At 46.0% G+C, this 18,444-nt stretch overlaps 1 protein-coding gene across 19 annotated transcripts in view; it reads left to right on the top strand.

The window, feature by feature from the left end:
• Positions 1-18,444, top strand: part of RASAL2 (RAS protein activator like 2) — a 241,459-nt gene that overhangs the window by 187,479 nt on the left and 35,536 nt on the right. For 18 of the 19 annotated variants that reach the window (XM_083446251.1, XM_083446234.1, XM_083446250.1 and 15 more), the window contains 3 exons: positions 11,444-11,597; positions 16,755-16,853; positions 17,851-18,402. In XM_083446251.1, coding sequence (XP_083302377.1) covers positions 11,444-11,597; positions 16,755-16,853; positions 17,851-18,402 — 805 coding nt within the window. Of the gene's footprint in view, positions 1-2,815; positions 2,875-11,443; positions 11,598-16,754; positions 16,854-17,850; positions 18,403-18,444 lie in introns of those variants that run through there. The other variant, XM_083446242.1, reaches the window with a different exon arrangement.

The following is an 18,444-nucleotide window of genomic DNA, read 5'->3' as shown; positions in this document are numbered from 1 at the left end:
TTCCATGTCTGTGCAACAAGCCATTGAATGGATGTGCCTTCTCATTCTCCCTCTTTACTGTCTCCCATCATCTGGGCCCTGTAAGCTTCTCATCATCATCTCTGATCTCATCCATCCTGTTTTCCTTCCCACCCATTTGATCTGCATTCATTGGATTCTGTCTTTTGCCTGCAGCTCTCATCTTGCCACCTTAACCCAGATGCCTCAACTTCCCTCCCTCCACTGTGTTGTAAGGGCTTTCCTCAAGCATCTGATAGACAGCTGTAAATCTAAAGTAATTTAAAATATTTATTATAGCAAACATAAGCTTCAGTCAGGCTTTTCCCACTTAAGACTGCAGGTTGAGGTTGAACTGAATCCTTCTCCGTGTACACACATTTCCTGCAATAAGAAAACTAGCATGTCAGGCAGAAAGCATAGGCTGGATCTTACCATAACACCTAGCTTCTTTACTATGCAGGAAATGTTTATGTATAGCGAAGTATTCAGTCCTGTTAGAGAACTGGGCAAAAACAAATAAGATAAATTTTAACAGGGAGAAATGTAAAGTATTGCACTTGGGCAAAAAAAAGGAGAGGCACAAATACAAGATGGGTGACACCTGGCTTGAGAGCAGTACATGTGAAAAGGATCTAGGAGTCTTGGTTGACCACAAACTTGACATGAGCCAACAGTGTGACGCGGCAGCTAAAAAAGCCAATGCAATTCTGGGCTGCATCAATAGGAGTAGAGCATCTAGATCAAGGGAAGTAATAGTGCCACTGTATTCTGCTCTGGTCAGACCTCACCTGGAGTACTGTGTCCAGTTCTGGGCACCACAGTTCAAGAAGGACACTGACAAACTGGAATGTGTGCAGAGGAGGGCAACCAAAATGGTCAAAGGCCTGGAAACGATGCCTTATGAGGAACGGCTAAGGGAGCTGGGCATGTTTAGCCTGGAGAAGAGGAGGTTAAGGGGTGATATGATAGCCATGTTCAAATATATAAAAGGTGACAACCTAGAGGAGGGAGAAAGGTTGTTTTCTGCTGCTCCAGAGAAGCGGACCCGGAGCAATGGATCCAAACTACAAGAAAGAAGATTCCACCTAAACATTAGGAAGAACTTCCTGACAGTAAGAGCTGTTTGACAGTGGAATTTGCTGCCAAGGAGTGTGGTGGAGTCTCCTTCTTTGGAGGTCTTTAAGCAGAGGCTTGACAACCATATGTCAGGAGTGCTCTGATGGTGTTTCCTGCTTGGCAGGGGGTTGGACTCGATGGCCCTTGTGGTCTCTTCCAACTCTATGATTCTATGATTCTAAGACTCACCTACAATCAGTGAAGTAGGGAGAACTAGGCTACGCTTAGCCTTTATGTGGTCTTACTTAAAATTAGTCATATGGGAAAATGTTTGATACAAATTTTTATTTTATGTTAACTTGGGTCCATTTCACCCACAAGATTCATCACATGGGAGCTGCTGGTTCACGTGGTGAACTAAAACAAATAGGCCGGCCACTGCCTTGCGGCATTCTCTGCTCCGTGTCAAACTGTCATTGGAATGTGTTTTTGATGATGTGGAGACAATCCTTTGCAGCGGTGGCTGATTTGTAAAGGAAGCCATTAATTGTGAGACAGCTCTTAGTGTCCATTGTAATATGAGTGTGTAGCTTATGGGTGGAGAAAGCATCCATTTAAATATTCGTGGTTTAGATTTAAAGCATATATCATGCAAGACTCCGCTTCCGTCTTGACCAGATGAACCTGTTCACATTGTAGTGGGTCTGAAACCTTTTGTTGTTGTTGTTTAGTCGTTCAGTCGTGTCCGACTCTTCGTGACCCCATGGACCAGAGCACGCCAGGCACTTCTGTCTTCCACTGCTACCCGCAGTTTGGTCAGATTCATGTTTGTAGCTTCGAGAACACTGTCTAACCATCTCGTCCTCTGTCGTCCCCTTCTCCTTGTGCCCTCCATCTTTCCCAACATCAGGGTCTTTTCCAGGGAGTCTTCTCTTCTCATGAGGTGGCCAAAGTATTGGAGCCGCAGCTTCAGGATCTGTCCTTCCAGTGAGCACTCAGGGCTGATTTCCTTAAGAATGGATACGTTTGGTCTTCTTGCAGTCCATGGAACTCTTAAGAGTCTCCTCCAGCACCAGAATTCCAAAGCGTCAATTCTTCGGCGATCAGCCTTCTTTAACAGTATTCAGCAATAGTGGTGTTTGCCTAGGAAGCTGAGCAGATTTTAGTGGAGGATTCGGCCTGCATGGGGGGATATGATAAATACCCCCCCCCATGGGAGAAGGAATCATATGTGAAGCAAGATGAATAGGGCTTTTCTGATGTGCCGTTCTTCTGCCACTCAAATGCTGACGTGATGATTCCTCCCTGGATGTAGGTGTCTGGTTAACTTGCCGAAAGGGAGGGCAAGGACTTCTCCCCCCTGAAAGGTCACCTTTGCTGTGTTTGCAGAGAGTGCTCCCTGAGCTCTGCTGACGGCTGCTTCTCCCTGCTGTCTTCCACCTCTAATCTCCTTATAGATGCAGCACCATGGCAACAGGCCCAGGGCTGAGTGAGCTGGGCACATACCAGGAACCTTGTTTGTGTCACCTGAGGGACAGGATGCGGAGTGCGAAAGATGAAGAGAAGAAGAGGGATGCCTTAGCCTGTGTGGGCAGACTGGTTTTCCTCCTGGCTCTTCTCAGAGGCGCACCTGTGAAACTTTAGAACAGAGCCATCGGCAGCTTGCCCGCTTCTGGACTGAGCCATTGCTGCCTTTGCAAGGAGGAATTCCTCTTCTGTGGTGTAGTCAAAGAGGAGGAGGAGGTGTGGGGGTACCAAGGCACATGGCACCGCTATGATTTGGGGCTGCACGGTCAGATGGCTATACAATTGCTTCATGTAGGTGTGCTGGATTTGTCAGAATTAGTGAGTTATTTGTATGTGGGAATTTAGCAATACAGCTAACGGTTATAGAAATATGTTCTCTATTGCTTATTGCTTTGGCTATTCCCCAGTATATCCCTCTGGTGTAAACCTGAGTTTGGAATAGATGTGATCCTTGGCCTTCAGTCTCAACTATTTGCTATCCTTTGTGGAGGGGCAGGGCAGGGACTCTGGCGACTGGGCAGAAAAGGGCTGCCTTGGCAGGCTGGAGATAGGATTTTGTTAGATTTGATTTTTAAATTTAATATTTTTGATGCACTGTGCCTGTTCGCAACTGGTGATGAAATCTACATGGTTGATGTTTTAGGTTTCATTGGTACCTGTGGCTACGAGAAAGAAGCAGGTTGTCATCTTGCATCTAAAAACCTTTTGTTGTTTCCTTGCAAAGACCCCTCAGGCTGAACACCCCCCCCCCCCCGTTGCCCTGCACCCCAGCATTTATCGCTGCTATATTTTGTGTAACTTGAAATGTCAGCATTTCTCTATCCCAGGCAGGAATGAAGCAAAGCAAATTCTCCCAGCTGCTTGTGGGCTTTTTCTTAAACACGACTTTAGGGGCAGCTGGTAACATTCAAGCCTGGGGGGGGGGGAGAGAGAAATGCTGCTCTCATCCTCCCCCCCCCCTTTTTTTTAACTGATCTTGCTCCTGTGCCTTCTGAGTGCTTGACACTTGGAAATTAAGCAAGTAATTTTACCTGGAAGGAATAATAATAATAATAATAATAATAATAATAATAATAATAATAATAATAGGAATTGCTGTTCAAAGGCATAGGAACAGTGCCAGTAAGAATTGCCAAACCTGCAAGGTAGGAACGGTGGGTTTCAAATGATTTCTTTATTTGTATTTTTCCTCCAATAAAAACTAAATATGTGTTTAAGAATTTAAAACTGATATAATTTATAGGATCCCTACAAAAGGACATTGTTTAAGTAAGAGACAATGGAAGTTAAAAACTACAACTGTTACGCAACAAATCTCAAATGCAGAGAATTAATCCCAGAGAATAATTTTTAATCTCAGAGTAAAGGGGAAATCATCAAGAAACTATTCTGCTTCTGTTTAAATGTCAGATGAGAGCATGAGGACAGTTGAAATGTGATTTATTTGTAAGCGGGGGCTTTAGGTTTGCTGGAGTGATAACTATCCGGAACAAGGAGGCTAGTGGCACCCTAAAAACTTTGGAATTTTTATGTAAGGGAGCAGTCAGAAACAGAGTATACTACCCAAGGTGTGAAATGGCACTTTCCATTCTATTTGTTGTTGTGTTAAAGATACTTAATACCATGCCCTTCTCTTGCTATGGGCAGTTTACCAGAAATGAAAAATATTTTTTCAGTGGGGGCTCTGCCCTAGCTCTCTCTCTGCACACCAGCCCTCTTGCCATTTCCCCAAATTAACCACCTAGTCCTTCCCCTCCTCAACAAAGAACTACAGTAGTACCTCGGGTTAATTGCTTAATTCGTTCCGGAGGTCCATTCTTAACCTGAAACTGTTTTTAACCTGAGGTACCACTTTAGCTAATGGGGCCTCCCGCTGCCGCTGCACGATTTCTGTTCTCATCCTGAAGCAAAGTTCTTAACCCGAGGTACTATTTCTGGGTTAGCGGAGTCTGTAACCTGAAGCGTCTGTAACCCAAGGTACCACTGTACTAAACTCCCCTTTCACCTTTCTGAAGCCACTTCTTTTTTATATTCCTCATCCCCACGTGGCACCCGTTTCCATCTTCACCCCATGCCTGTACCTCCTTCCCCTCCTTTTGTGTGCCCCTCTGCATCTGCCGATGTTTTAAACCACCGCTTTCTGCCTCTCCATGTCCCTGTCCTCTCGCTCCCATGCCACGGCCACTGCTGCTGTGCAACCCAGTGGCGTAGCGTGGGGGTGCAGGGGGGGCCGGCCGCACCGGGCGCAACATCTGGGGGGCGCGCTCGCACTCGCAGCTCTCTGTCCCTACCTGGCTCACTCACTCTCTCTCACTGCAGTGCTGGCTGTGCGAATTCGATCCGAGCCGCCAGGTCGCCGCCCACTGGGGGGGGTGCCAGGCGTGCTAAAATCGAGTGCTAAAATCCACGGGTTAGGGGGTGCAAATTAGTTGCCTTGCCCCGGGTGCTGACAACCCACGCTACGCCACTGGTGCAACCTGCCTCCTCTTTAGCTCCCCCCCCCCCCACACACCTTGGCCTAATGCAAATCCAGGATTGGGATGCAGTACTACAGATCCTCCAAAGGATATTCTTATTTTTATTATAGAGAAGGAAAGAGTTGAAATTCTGCGGGGAAATGTCAAAATCCTTCCCTTAAATGAAACCAGAATAGCGTGCATTTTATTTTCTGTGCATGCCCTCCCCTCCCAAATTAGGCACATCTCAGCTTCACTGGGGACTCTTTTAAGCATCCTTGTCAAGTCACCGCAGGGCAGGCTGCCTTTACTTCTGTTTTCCAAGCGCATACAGAGGATAAAGCAACAGAACCAGTTGGGCTCCTAGGACATTTGCATAGGCTTCTGAATATTTGCAAAGTGCCATCTCTGATAAGATTTCTTTCTTTCTAGGAAGCGGTCTTCTATCAAACGGGACTTTATGGCCATCTAGCCCTATTTGCAGAACTCTTTGTCTTAACCTGACAGACAGCCGCTCCCCAGGGTCTCAGGGTCTACTGCCTAATCCTTTTGAAAAGAAGGTGCCTGCGGTTGACCCCTGAGTCCTTCTGCATGCAGATTGTGTGCTCTGCCAAGCCAGCCAGCTAGGATTCCTCATTCATAATGGAATCCACTGGTTTGAGCAAAGCTTTTTGTATCTTGGCTTGCTTCTTTTTACATGGGATGGGAAGGAAATTGATGGAGTCGGGGTTAATGCACAGGGCTGGGATGTGGAATAGTCTTTGCATAAGATGAGGCCTGTTGTGCTAATAAAGGTTGTACAAAGAAGAAACTGCATCCCAACAAGCTAAAAGAGGCGTTGAAAGTTGATTGGGATCCCAAAAAAATAAATAAATAGCTATTACAAGCTACTATGAATAAATTTGGTCTATGAACCAATTTTATATAAAATCTAATGACAATTGAAAACAGACCTACAAAAGAACTTAAATAGAAAGAGTTTGTACTGACAAAATATCCACAACGTCCCTGTAATAAAACCTGTTTGGCATCAAAGCAAATGTGACTTTAGAAACAATAAAACAAATTTGCTATACAGTATACAAATCCAAAATAATACCACCAATTAGGATTAGTAATAATACTTATCAAGCCAGACAGAAGACACCAAGGATGTACCATAATGTTTGATGGCACATTAGCTGAACTAATTGGCAATACTTGCTCCATTTGAAAGGGCTTTGAGAGCCCACTTTAGCGGAACAATGCCTTCTTCCATTCATGTATGACACTCAAAGGCTAGATAAATGTAAACCCCAGTCGATGGTGTTGCTTTTTGATTTGTATATATAAAAATTGCTTTGATGCCGAAAAGTTTTATGTACATGGTACAGAGAACATTGAGGAAGACCAAGGTTGAAACACTTTTTAGGTTCTGTTACACTTACTGAGTCATAACTAGTTCACATTGTTGATATTTGGTTTTGCTTCTGAAATAAGTAGGTGCATATTGTCTGTTTTAAACTGTTATTAGATTAAATACATTTTTTCCATATGCACCAAATTTATGTTATTTTCTAATAGTTAATGTTTATGACGCGGGTGGCACTGTGGGTTAAAGCCTCAGCACCTAGGACTTGCCGATCGAAAGGTCGGCAGTTCGAATCCCCGCGGCGGGGTGCGCTCCCGTTGTTCGGTCCCAGCGCCTGCCAACCTAGCAGTTTGAAAGCACTCCCGGGTGCAAGTAGATAAATAGGAACCGCTTACTAACGGGAAGGTAAACGGCGTTTCCGTGTGCGGCTCTGGCTCGCCAAATGCAGCTTTGTCACGCTGGCCACGTGACCCGGAAGTGTCTCCGGACAGTGCTGGCCCCCGGCCTCTTGAGTGAGATGGGCGCACAACCCTAGAGTCTGTCAAGACTGGCCCGTACGGGCAGGGGTACCTTTACCTTTTATGATACTCATCAAGTCCTAATGAAGATTTTCATGCTTTTCATTTTATGCAGGGGTGTGTTTGTTTGTGTGTGTGTGTGTGTGTGTGAAATGTTTTACACAGGGCCTGTGAACATGTCAACTTTGGCTTACCAATGAAGAGTGAGCTGCAGGATTCCTCCTGGCTGCCCTTCCCCTTTCCTGGATGGCAGATTCCCACTGCTAGCACTATTTATCTTTATTTACTACATTTGTACCCCACCGTTTCCCCAAGGAGTTCAGGGGTCATGTACATTACCTCTTTCCCTCTCCCCAAATGCTAAACCTTGCGTCATCCCTTTAGGCTGAGCAGGGCCGTCTTAAGCATATCTGGTGCTGTGGTGCAAAGTCCCCCCCCCCCCATTTCCCAGAGTTGTCAACGTTTTTTAAGGGCGGGGCTCCAACAGCGGGATCATGGTGTGTGGCTGGGCAGCCAGGCGCAATGGGGGCGGCATGGGAGGCAGGCGGGGGTCTTGTCCAGGCAGGGACAGGCAAAGCGAGCTGGGCCGTCCGTGTCGCCGCAGCAGAGAAGCGCGCTCACTCAGCCGCAGTCCCACCGTCCTTGCTTGGGGAGGAAGGGGGGGAAGGAGAAAGCGTGACTGGGAGGGGATTGGGCAGGGGAAGGAAACGCGGTTCGTGTGAAGGAGTGCAGGGGTGGTGGCAGGATCCGTGCAAGGCAGTGGAGAAGGAGGGAGGGGCACTGGGGGCAGCAGTTGCAGCGTGTAGCCTCGAGCGCGGGGATCTTTCGAAGTACAGTGGTACCCCGCAAGACGAATGCCTCGAAAGGGTTTTTTGTTTTCTGAGGTGCTTCGCAGGATGGATTTTCCTAAGGGCTTGCTTCGCTAGACGAAACGGCCCTGCCTCTCGTGTCATGGCGATGGTCACTGCACGCACGCACGTGTCATGGCGATGGTCACTGCACGCACGCACGCACGCTCGCTTCCCCGCTCTCCGGCTCCCTCCCACCTTCCGGCTGACGGTTAGTGCCTCGCGCCGCTGCCCACCCCCCTCGCGCGTTCCCCTCAGAGAGCCGTTGCCGCCAGCGCCTCTCTCTCCCTGGAGTCGCGCTCCTGAGCCCCGCCGCCCTCCAGCAGCCGCGTCGCGCGGTGGCCACAACCGGTCTGAGGTACCGGCTGCGGCAGCTGTCCTGCTTCTCCCCACCCCTCCCCGCCGTTGTCAGTGTTTAAATGTAGTGGTGCTTCGCAAGACGAAAAAACCCGCATAACGAAAAAACTCGCGGAACGAATTAATTTCGTCTTGCGAGGCACCACTGTAGAGTGGATGGGGGAGCGGTGGTAGAATCATGTTTATTATGCACAGAGCTTGAGATGCAAGCACACATCACGCAACTGAGGAGGTGGTGTGTCGCGGAGCCAGTGGAGAGAGCTCCGGACTGTGGGAAAGCACCTGGAGCCTTCCTACGTCCAATGGGCACTGGAGGAGCACAGGCAACAAGTCCCAGCTCCACCTCACTTACCTCCCCGCTCTCCCCTCCCCGGACTCTCCGCCTGGCGCCCTCCACTCCTTGGCACCCTGGCTCGCTGCACCACTACGCCCAATGGTAAAGACGTCCCTGAGGCTGAGTGAGAGAGAGTTGCCCCAAGATCACCTAGTTTGCTTCATGGCTGACTGAGTCATTTGTACCACTCCACGACAGTGAGTTAACCCTGGTTAGGAGGAAACCCTCAGCATGAACCATAATTAGTGTCAATGCTGCTTTAACACTCAACCATGACTAATACCAAATTCAGGGGGCGGGTGGGGGGAAGCCAAGCAAAGTATTGGCCAGTGAGAGAAGTTAACAATGAGAAATCGTAAGCTTCTATATAATTAAGGTATTCGCTGCTCAGTGAGACTGTATCTTACATCAGATGTAGTAGGGATTAGGAAAGAGTCCGTCAGGCCACTGCTTGGGTGGAGACCCACCCAGCTGTTACATATATGTTCTTTCTGTCATATGTGAACACATGGGTTTGGAAATGGGATTCATGGGTAGGTTGCTGGCTGCATCTTGATTTTAGTTTGTTTTAGAGTGATTCTTGTTGTGATTGTCATGCATTTTACTGTGCATTGGTTTTATTACTTATCAATGTGTTCTGTTGTACAGTGGTACCTCGGGTTAAGAACTTAATTCGTTCCAGAGGTCTGTTCTTAACCTGAAACTGTTCTTAACCTGAAGTACCACTTTAGCTAATTGGGCCTCCTGCCACCACCACGCGATTTCTGTTCTCATCCTGAAGCAAAGTTTTTAACCCGAGGTACTATTTCTGGGTTAGCGGAGTCTGTAACCTGAAGCGTCTGTAACCCAAGGTACCACTGTATTTGAATACATACACAAACCCTACATATTTTGGGAAATGGTTTGTTGGTTGGTTCTCTGTGCATTCAGACCCCCCTTGAGATACCGTCACCAAACTAGGAATGAAGGTTTCTGAGACAAGAGCAGCAATCTCCAACAGTTTTTTGGATTCCAGGCACCATTTTGATTCAATACGGTGAACTGAATCGCCTGCGTTTTTATTGTTGGTTTTTTGCATAAGTTTGTCTGCCTCTTGAGATATCATTGCCAAACTTGGCACGAGGACTTCCAAGGTGTGTTTGTGGAGGGTGTAGACTTCATCACCATTTGGATGCTGCGCACCATTTTGAATCGAGTTGGTGGACCAAAGCGTTCCTTTGGCTTGACTTCATCCGATTTTTGGTGTGACAGTTCCAAAATCACAAATTACACTATCCATTTAAAAATCACACATTTTTTTGTTTCTAAAAATTAATGGGCCGTGCCAGGCACTCCCTGCTGGTATACATATATATATATATAAACTATGGTGATGATAACCAAGGAACAGACAAAAGTGGGTGGTAGTGAAAATCTGGATTGCTTACCTGGATGAAGGAAGTTAGTCTAAAAGAGACACGAGATCCAGGAGCCCGTCACAAACTACAAAGCTGCCAGCCCATCAGAAGCAATTGCAGAGACCCTCTTAAGGCTGGCTTCTGCTCTCAGTCCAAATGAACTTTCTGTTGCTTTTTAACTTAATAGGTTGGCAGCCTGTTTTCTCTTGTCATGAAAATGATTTTAGATTAGATTATATATTTCAGTAGTTTAGCAATTCTGTAGCTCAGGAAAACATACATGCTTAATTTTACTTGTATGCTGCCTTTCCACGGTTTAAGCCATGCTCAAGGCTGCTTACAACATGAAAATAATACATAATAACACTATAACAAAAGTAGTTATAAACAATAAATAAAACATTAAATAATCCACAACTTAACTGAACAGTTTCCACATAAAACACAATAAAATCTAAAACAAAGATACAAAAAAACCCAGCAACAATGCCCCCCCCCCCCGAAAAATCCAAAACAACACCCCATCCCCAACAGCCTCAGTTTTTGTAGCTGGAGTCAGTCCAGGCCCCGCCCTCCCAGCCTAGGTGGAAAAGGCCTGCAGCCAGGGAGCAGGTCTTGCAGGACTCATAGCCAAGATGGAAACACAATGTGTTAAATTTGCCCTTGGAAAGGGAAGAGCCAGAATGATGCTGTAGTTAAGGCAATAGTGTTGGACTTGGGCCAGAGAGTTCTAGGTTCAAATGTCTGCCATTTTGCTAAGTCACGTTGAGCTAGTCATGAACATTCGCTCATTTCTACCAGGCTGGTGTGCAACCCCAAGAAAGGATGAAGGGGGGGCAGGACATTACTGCCCTGCACTCTTAGCAGGGGGGTCCAGAGCAGCTTTTTTCATTCCTTTATAGTAGCCACGTCCAACAGGTAGATCGTGATCTACCAGTAGGTCACTGGATGTCTGTGGTAGATCACTGGCTCCCCTAAAAAAAGCTCACCCAAAAATTTCCTCCTTCCTAAAATAAGCTCAACAACTTTGACCTGAACCCCCCAAAAGGGGGTGGATCACAGCCAGTTTTTAACTCTGTGAGTAGATCTCTTGGGAGTTGGCCACCCTTCTTTATAGGATGTATAAATGAATTGGGGGCAGTTTAAGATGTATCATTTTCACATTATAGCTGAAATATATGCAGTTCCCAGGGAGATATGCTGAATCATATCAACAGCATTGTTACTAGCAGAATTCTCTGGGTCCTGTAAAAATAAGCAATGTTTGTTTGAGATGTTGGTATATATTATTTATTTTTGTTAGCATTATAAATCCAGTTGTAGATCCCGAGTACTTAGCTGGTAGCTGGAGAAAGTGGGGTGTGTACATGTTATGGTTGCGTTGAGTTGTCTAGTTTTATTTTGCCAACAGGCCAAATATTTCTGAGTTTCTGGATCTGCCAAATCTTGTCTGGCATTTGTCAGGGGTATCTTATTTCTAAAACTAACAATTGGAGTGAGGCACCTTAAAAGCCGCTTTTAAGAAAACTTTGTTTTATGAACCGCCTTCTTTTTTTGTGTGTGGTGTCTTATTTCCACCCCTTTTTGGTCTTTGCACAGGTCTCGTGGTTTACCAAAGCTGAAAGAGTCCCGTTCTCATGAATCTTTGCTGAGTCCAGGCAGCGCTGTGGAGACATTAGATCTTGGGGCAGAAGAGAGAGTCTTCGTCAAGCCACTTCATAGCAGTATACTGGGACACGACTTCTGCTTTGAGGTAAAAAAGCAAAGAAAAAAGCAAATGTATTCCTTTGTTTCTGGGGAGAAAAACATAAGAGTAAGACAGGGGGGAGGAACAATTAATTGCGTAACCGACTTGGTTTGGTTGCTTATCTCACTCCTTGTAATTTCATAATTGGATGAGGAAATTGGATTCCTGCTTGGGATTTACCATGCGAAGGGCGTGGACTATCTGATCATCAGATGACTCTCAAGTTCTTGGAGCTACTGCCTTCAATCCTTCAACAGAAAGAAATATTTTCAGTTGCGGGGCTGTGTAAGAGTGGGAACTTAGAAAGGCGTTAGCACTTCCTGGGCCATTTTGAGCTGGCATATGTAGCATTCCCCCAGGGTTGAGCAGTCATTTCACCTGCAAGGACTGAATTATCATTATCGTTCCAGATCAGGAACTATTTTTCATGTTTTGACTGTACGGGTCATGATTAAAAGTAAAGGTACTCCTGACCATTAGGTCCAGTCGCAGACAACTCTGGGGTTGTGGCGCTCATCTCGCTTTACTGGCCGAGGGAGCCGGCGTACAGCTTCCGGGTCATGTGTCCAGCATGACTAAGCCGCTTCTGGAGAACCAGAGCAGCGCACGGAAACGCCGTTTACCTTCCTGCCGGAGCAGTACCTATTTATCTACTTGCACTTTGACGTGCTTTCGAACTGCTAGGTTGGCAGGAGCAGGGACCGAGCAACGGGAGCTCACCCCGTCGCGGGGATTCGAACCGCCAACCTTCTGATCGGCAAGTCCTAGGCTCTGTGGTTTAACCCACAGCGCCACCCGTGTCCCATGATTAGTAAGGGGCAAATTGTGCTTGGGGTAGTCCTGCTTTCCACTTGCTTTTTGCAGTATTTCCTGGTGAGTGTCCTGAGAAATGGGAGGCATGTACAGTATGTGTGGCACAGTAGATCAGAGCAGCTGATAAGAGGCAGCCTTGGCTAGCCATTGTCCCCCTTTTCTTGACTCAAACTTACTTAGAGACAGGGCAATTCTGGCAGTGCCACTTCCTTCCTTCCTTCCTTCCTTCCTTCCTTCCTTCCTTCCTTCCTTCCCTCCCCACCCCCTCCTGTGTGTCACTTTCTCCCCGTCTCTTTCCGGCACCCAGAAGGTTGCAACAGCAACATCCCAGAAACACTCTAGAAACTAAAAAGAAGGGAGGAGAGACCTGGCCTGTGCCACAACTCCACCTTTTCCACCAGTACTTAGTTTGGAAGAAGGGAAGGAGGGTGAAGAGACAGCTGCTGACAGTCAGCACAGAAGCCCAGGACCAAATTTGTCCTGTAGTGAGATATTTTGAACTGGCATAGTTTCATATTTAGGGTTGCCATACGTCAGGCATAGGCAAACTCAGCCCTCCAGATGTTTGGGGACTACAACTCCCATCATCCCTGACCACTGGTCCTGTTAACTAGGGATGATGGGAGTTGTAGTCCCAAAACATCTGGAGGGCTGATTTTGCCTATGCCTGCCATACATCCAGAATTTCCCAGACGTTGCTGGGATCCGGCTGTCAGAACCAGTGTCCGGCTGGAAATCGCTAGAATATCTGGGGAAATCCAGCCATATGGCTGCTCAAGCCGCGTCAGAGGGGATGCGGGCGGCGGCGGCAGCTGCCCCGGCGGCTCCATGACCTCTCTGGTCTTGCCTGGGCCTTCCCCAGCAACAGCAGCGGCCCCCAACAGCTGCTCGAGCTGCGGCGGATGGGAAGGCCCAGGCAGGACTGGAGAGGCGCAGATCAACGAGCCTCCCTGTCTGGGCCCGATCCCAGGCGTGACCTTGCCAGTAGCTGAGGGCCTGAGAGGGAGAGGCGGCTCATTGCCTGGAGTCACACATCCCCCCCCCCAACACCAGCAAGCAGGAGCCTTGCACAAACAGAGTCGCAGCAAACTGTGTGGCCAGAGCGGACGCTGGAAAGGAGTGGGGCAACAATGGGAGAAAACACTTCCGTTTGGCTTCCACCTCAAGGGTAGGTCTGTCCGGGAAGGCCATTTTCAAAAGATGGCAACCCTATTTTTATTCCAATTTCCGCCCAATTTATACTCCATCACTCGTTACAATTTGCCTACTCAAATCTGAATATTTTGGTAAATGCCCGGGTGTCTTCTGCAGACACATTTCATCTATTTGATAATATTTGTTTATAATATTACATTGATCACATTTCTATCCCACCTGCCCTCCAAGGAGATCAGGGGGATGTTACAAGGTTGTTCCCTGCTTCCCATTATAGCCTCACAACAACCCTTTGAGGTAGGTCAGACTGAGAGACATGCCATACCTATGCCATACCTTTCAGATCCAAACAGGACCTGCGCACTTACAAATCACATAAAGCAAAGATTTGGTGGAAATTTGTAAAAACCAGTTAATCAGAATAAATAACTAAAACAGCAGCAGTCTGAACTAATACAAATTGACTTGATTGGGGGGGGGACAACTTGGAGGAATGTATTTAGCTTCCAAAGTGTTCCTAAAGCAGCAGCCGGCCAGTCTCCACAGTCCATTCCACCATTGTGCAACTCCCACAAAAAGTCCATGCCTCATATAGGAATAATAATAATAATAATAATAGGGACGCGGGTGGCGCTGTGGGTAAAAGCCTCAGCGCCTAGGGCTTGCCGATCAAAAGGTCGGCGGTTCGAATCCCCACGGCGGGGTGCGCTCCCGTTGTTTGGTCCCAGCGCCTGCCAACCTAGCAGTTCGAAAGCACATCAAAGTGCAAGTAGATAAATAGGGACCGCTTACTAGCGGGAAGGTAAACGGCGTTTCCGTGTGCGGCTCTGGCTCTCCAGAGCAGCAATGTCACGCTGGCCACGTGACCCAGAAGTGTCTGCGGACAGCGCTGGCCCTCGGCCTCTTTGAGTGAGATGGGCGCACAACCCTAGAGTCTGTCAAGACTGGCCCGTACGGGCAGGGGTACCTTTACCTTTTTAATAATAATAATAATAATAATAATAGTAATAATAATAATAATAATAATAATAATAATAATAATAATAATAATAATTTATTATTATTTCTTCCCCAGCCACTCAGGGCAGCTTCCAACAAAACACTAAAATACAATAACCAATTAAACATTCAAAGCTTCCCTAAACAGGGCTGCCTTCAGATGTCTTCTAAAAAGTTATTTTTCTCTTTGACATCTGGTGGGAGGGCGTTCCACAGAGCGGGTGCCACTACTGAGAAGGCCCTCTGCCTGGTTCCCTGTAAGTTGGCCTCTCGCAGTGAGGGAACTGCCAGAAGGCCCTCGGTGCTGGACCTCAGTGTCCGGGTAGAGCGATCGGGGTGGAGACGCTCCTTCAGATATACTGGACCGAGGCTGTTTAGGGCTTTAAAGGTCAGCACCAACACTTTGAATTGTGCTCGGAAACATACTGGGAGCCAGTGTAGGTCTTTCAAGACCGGTGTTATATGGTTTCAGCGGCCGCTCCCAGTCACCAGTCTAGCTACTTAGGGAGAAAGTTCCTGCAGCAAGACGATAATCTTAAAAGGCAGTAAAGGTAAAAATTGATAACGCTGGAGGGAGGACTATGAAAAATCTGGTAGGTGGGCCTCTCTAGCATCGAAAAGCTAGGGAATTCGGCTTTTCCCCCCTGCACCCTCGTTCCTGCTTGATCCTTTTGTGATTCAGTAATTCTGTAAATTACTGTCTGTTACTATTCCAGCGCATAATGTATGTTACATTTAAAGAGACAGCATTATTTCAAGCACCCATAAGCTATTGAGAAGTCCATAGCGTTGTGTTTCTCTGAGTTGCAATGAATGGATTTAGAAGTGCTGTATTAACCTGGCATAACGTCATTTGCTAACAATCCGTGCAAACATAATGATAATCTTTTGTCAGGCAAAATGATTCAGTACATTATATACTGGCATAGTGTTAGCCTTCTGTGTGCAAGTGTGTGCATGTGCAGCCCCATAGACATAAATTAAGATAATGCAATGTAAAAACTTGTGCACAAACGTTGGTTTGTTCTTGCTTTCTGGTTGTCCTGGCAACTTTGTTTTGCTGGCGGAAACTCTCAAGAATTATTACAACATACTTTGCATTGGTATCTCATTAGAGGGGAACATGTTTTAGTTTGCTTCAGGCTTTGATTTAATGTAAATACCTATGAGAAACCTGGGTTTGTCTGCTGAGTGAAGTAATTCTTGCAGAAAGAGCAAGCAGTCCTGCAAGCAGACGTCTCTACTTGCATAGCAGTTCGGTTAGCATGGGCACTTTGCTTTCCTCCTTTAATATGGTACAGTACTTCAAACTAATTTCAGAGCAACTAGGATCATAAAAGTTGCTCCCCTATATAAGGAAACTGTCATGGTCCAAAATAATTATTTGGCCATTTTTACTTTTTATTTTATTTATTTCATTTAGCAGCTTTTTACACAAAGTGATATTGGCAGCTGATGTAGTAAAATAGCACCCAATGCATAAAAACAAATTCTTGAAATTACAAAAAAAAAAAAAAAGAACCTACACCATGGCGGGAACAGTACTCAAGTAACAAACTTGCAGTTTTGTGTAATATATTTGAGCAGAACGGGTAATCCAACCCTGAGCTTTTCTTTTTCCTTTTCCAACTTGTTTGTTTTCTTTTCTGTTGTTTTCCTTGTGTTCTTTTAACCCTACTTTAACTTTAATTTCTGTCATTTAGTTGCTTCCTTGTCATTTAATAATCCAATCAGATGTCTAGTGCAAAACTTGGCAACCTGGGAATATCAGCATTCTGTGTTTGTTTGTTCTTTGAAATCATATTTCTAGTTGTTTCTCTTTTGGAGAGAAGTTTAGAGGGACCTTTTCTTGTGAATTGGGTGGGGGGGAGAGACTGCACCCAGTTTACCATATTTCAGGCGTGACCCCTGCTCCCTCCTGATCTCCATGCACTCCTTTGATCCCCCACATTTCAAATCCATTTTTTCTGAAAGCTTAATATGTGAAGGCGAATTAAATAATGCGTACATTTCTGTATGTGCATACATGCGTGTTTATACATGTGCATGCTTCCTCCGCTTTCTTAATTTAGTATTGGCACGTATTCTAGAATTGTTTGTTGTAGGATATTCAAGATTTTCATGCCATTCCTTATTTTACTTAAGTTGCAATTATGAGTTTAGCTGGTTTTAATTTATTTTTTAAAATTGTTTTAGGTAACTTATTCCTGTGGCAGTAAATGTTTCAGCTGCTCCTCAGCGGGAGAAAGAGACAAGTGGATGGAAAACCTGCGGAGGGCGATCCAACCAAACAAGGTATAAGGGAAATCCAGTGGTTTAATGCACCCGGGGTAATTTATTTCTGGGCCAAGTGATAGATCTATCCCATTCTTCCCCAAACAAGCACACCCATTTAATTAAGTTGATGGCAGCAATGCCATCAATGCCCCAGAGGAAAACTCTTCAATAACACAAAATGATACTCGATTCCACTTTGCACAAAGGTCTAATAGATACACATGGTCTTCTGTCACCCTCATTAATGCTTCTGTTTTCCAGGAGACTTGTCACGGTTTGTCTTATTGAAAAAGTGCCTGTGAGCTCTTTCTTTAGCAAAGTGGCCAACAGACAGAGGCTAAGAATTTTGAATTTTGGTGTTTGCATTAAAAATAGAATGTATCCACTGACAGAATCTGTCATCGGTTGCTAGATTGCTGGTCCTTCTTTCCAATCCCTCTTTTACAACATGAATAATGCTACTATCCACTATAGAGATCCATTTAAATCTGGCTTCCAGCGAGGGCTTGTGAGATAAACGGCCTTATTTGTTTCTGTCAAATTTCTTCTTGAGCTGCAGTGCTACCAGTTTCTCTTGGATATAAATTCAAGCTCCCAATTATGCTTTATTAAGTCCCAAACAGCTTGAGTCCAGGACACCGTAGAAAAAAAGCATCCTCTCCCATAAAATTATTCATAGCGGGTTCTTCTGGAGGGCTATTTTTTTTGCAGGTGTTTTTAGTACTGTACCCTTCCTAGAGTGATAAAGGCTACAAACACCCTGACCATTCGCCATGCCGGCTGGCTGATTGCCATTGTAGTCCAGAGCATGGTTGATTAATTGTTTTATCTTATATGTGTTTTGTGTTTTATGCAAACTTGAGGACAGCTTCTCTCCTTCGCAGCATTTAAATATAAAACCAGTGATAATAAAAGTTAAGAGCAGCGTAGAACAAGAAGTCATCTACACTTTAGGTATTTGCCCCTTGCAATGAGGTTTGCCTCGGGTAAACTAAATAAGCCTTTTTCTCTCCAGGACAACTGCCGGCGAGCCGAAAACGTGCTCCGCCTTTGGATCATCGAGGCAAAAGACCTGGCCCCCAAGAAGAGGTACTTTTGTGAGTTGTGCGTGGACGATACCTTATTTGCCCGCACAACCAGCAAAATGAAAAACGATAATATCTTCTGGGGAGAGCACTTTGAGTTCTCTGGCCTTCCACCTGCCCACAGCATCACCATCCACATCTATAAAGATGTCGAAAAGAAGAAGAAGAAGGACAAGAACAACTATGTGGGTCTGGTCAACATCCCCATAGCTGCTGTGACTGGTCGGCAGTTCGTGGAGAAGTGGTACCCCATCAGCACTCCCACGCCCAATAAAGGGAAGACAGGTCCATCCATACGGATAAAATGCCGGTATCAGACAATTACCATCCTCCCCATGGAGCAGTACAAAGAATTTGCAGAATTTGTGACCAACAACTACACCATGTTATGCTCTGTTCTGGAGCCAGTCATCAGTGTCCGGAACAAAGAGGAGATGGCCTGTGCTTTAGTGCACATTCTTCAGAGCACTGGCAGAGCCAAGGTAAGAACATGCAAAGCTCTTGTCCCCCCGTGTCATTTTTAG

The sequence above is a fragment of the Podarcis tiliguerta genome (assembly GCF_965153285.1).
Source record: "Podarcis tiliguerta genome assembly, chromosome: 6".
Lineage (NCBI taxonomy): Eukaryota > Metazoa > Chordata > Lepidosauria > Squamata > Lacertidae > Podarcis > Podarcis tiliguerta.
The sequence above is the reverse complement of the archived record's forward strand: the minus strand, read 5'-3'. Positions and strand labels throughout refer to the sequence as shown.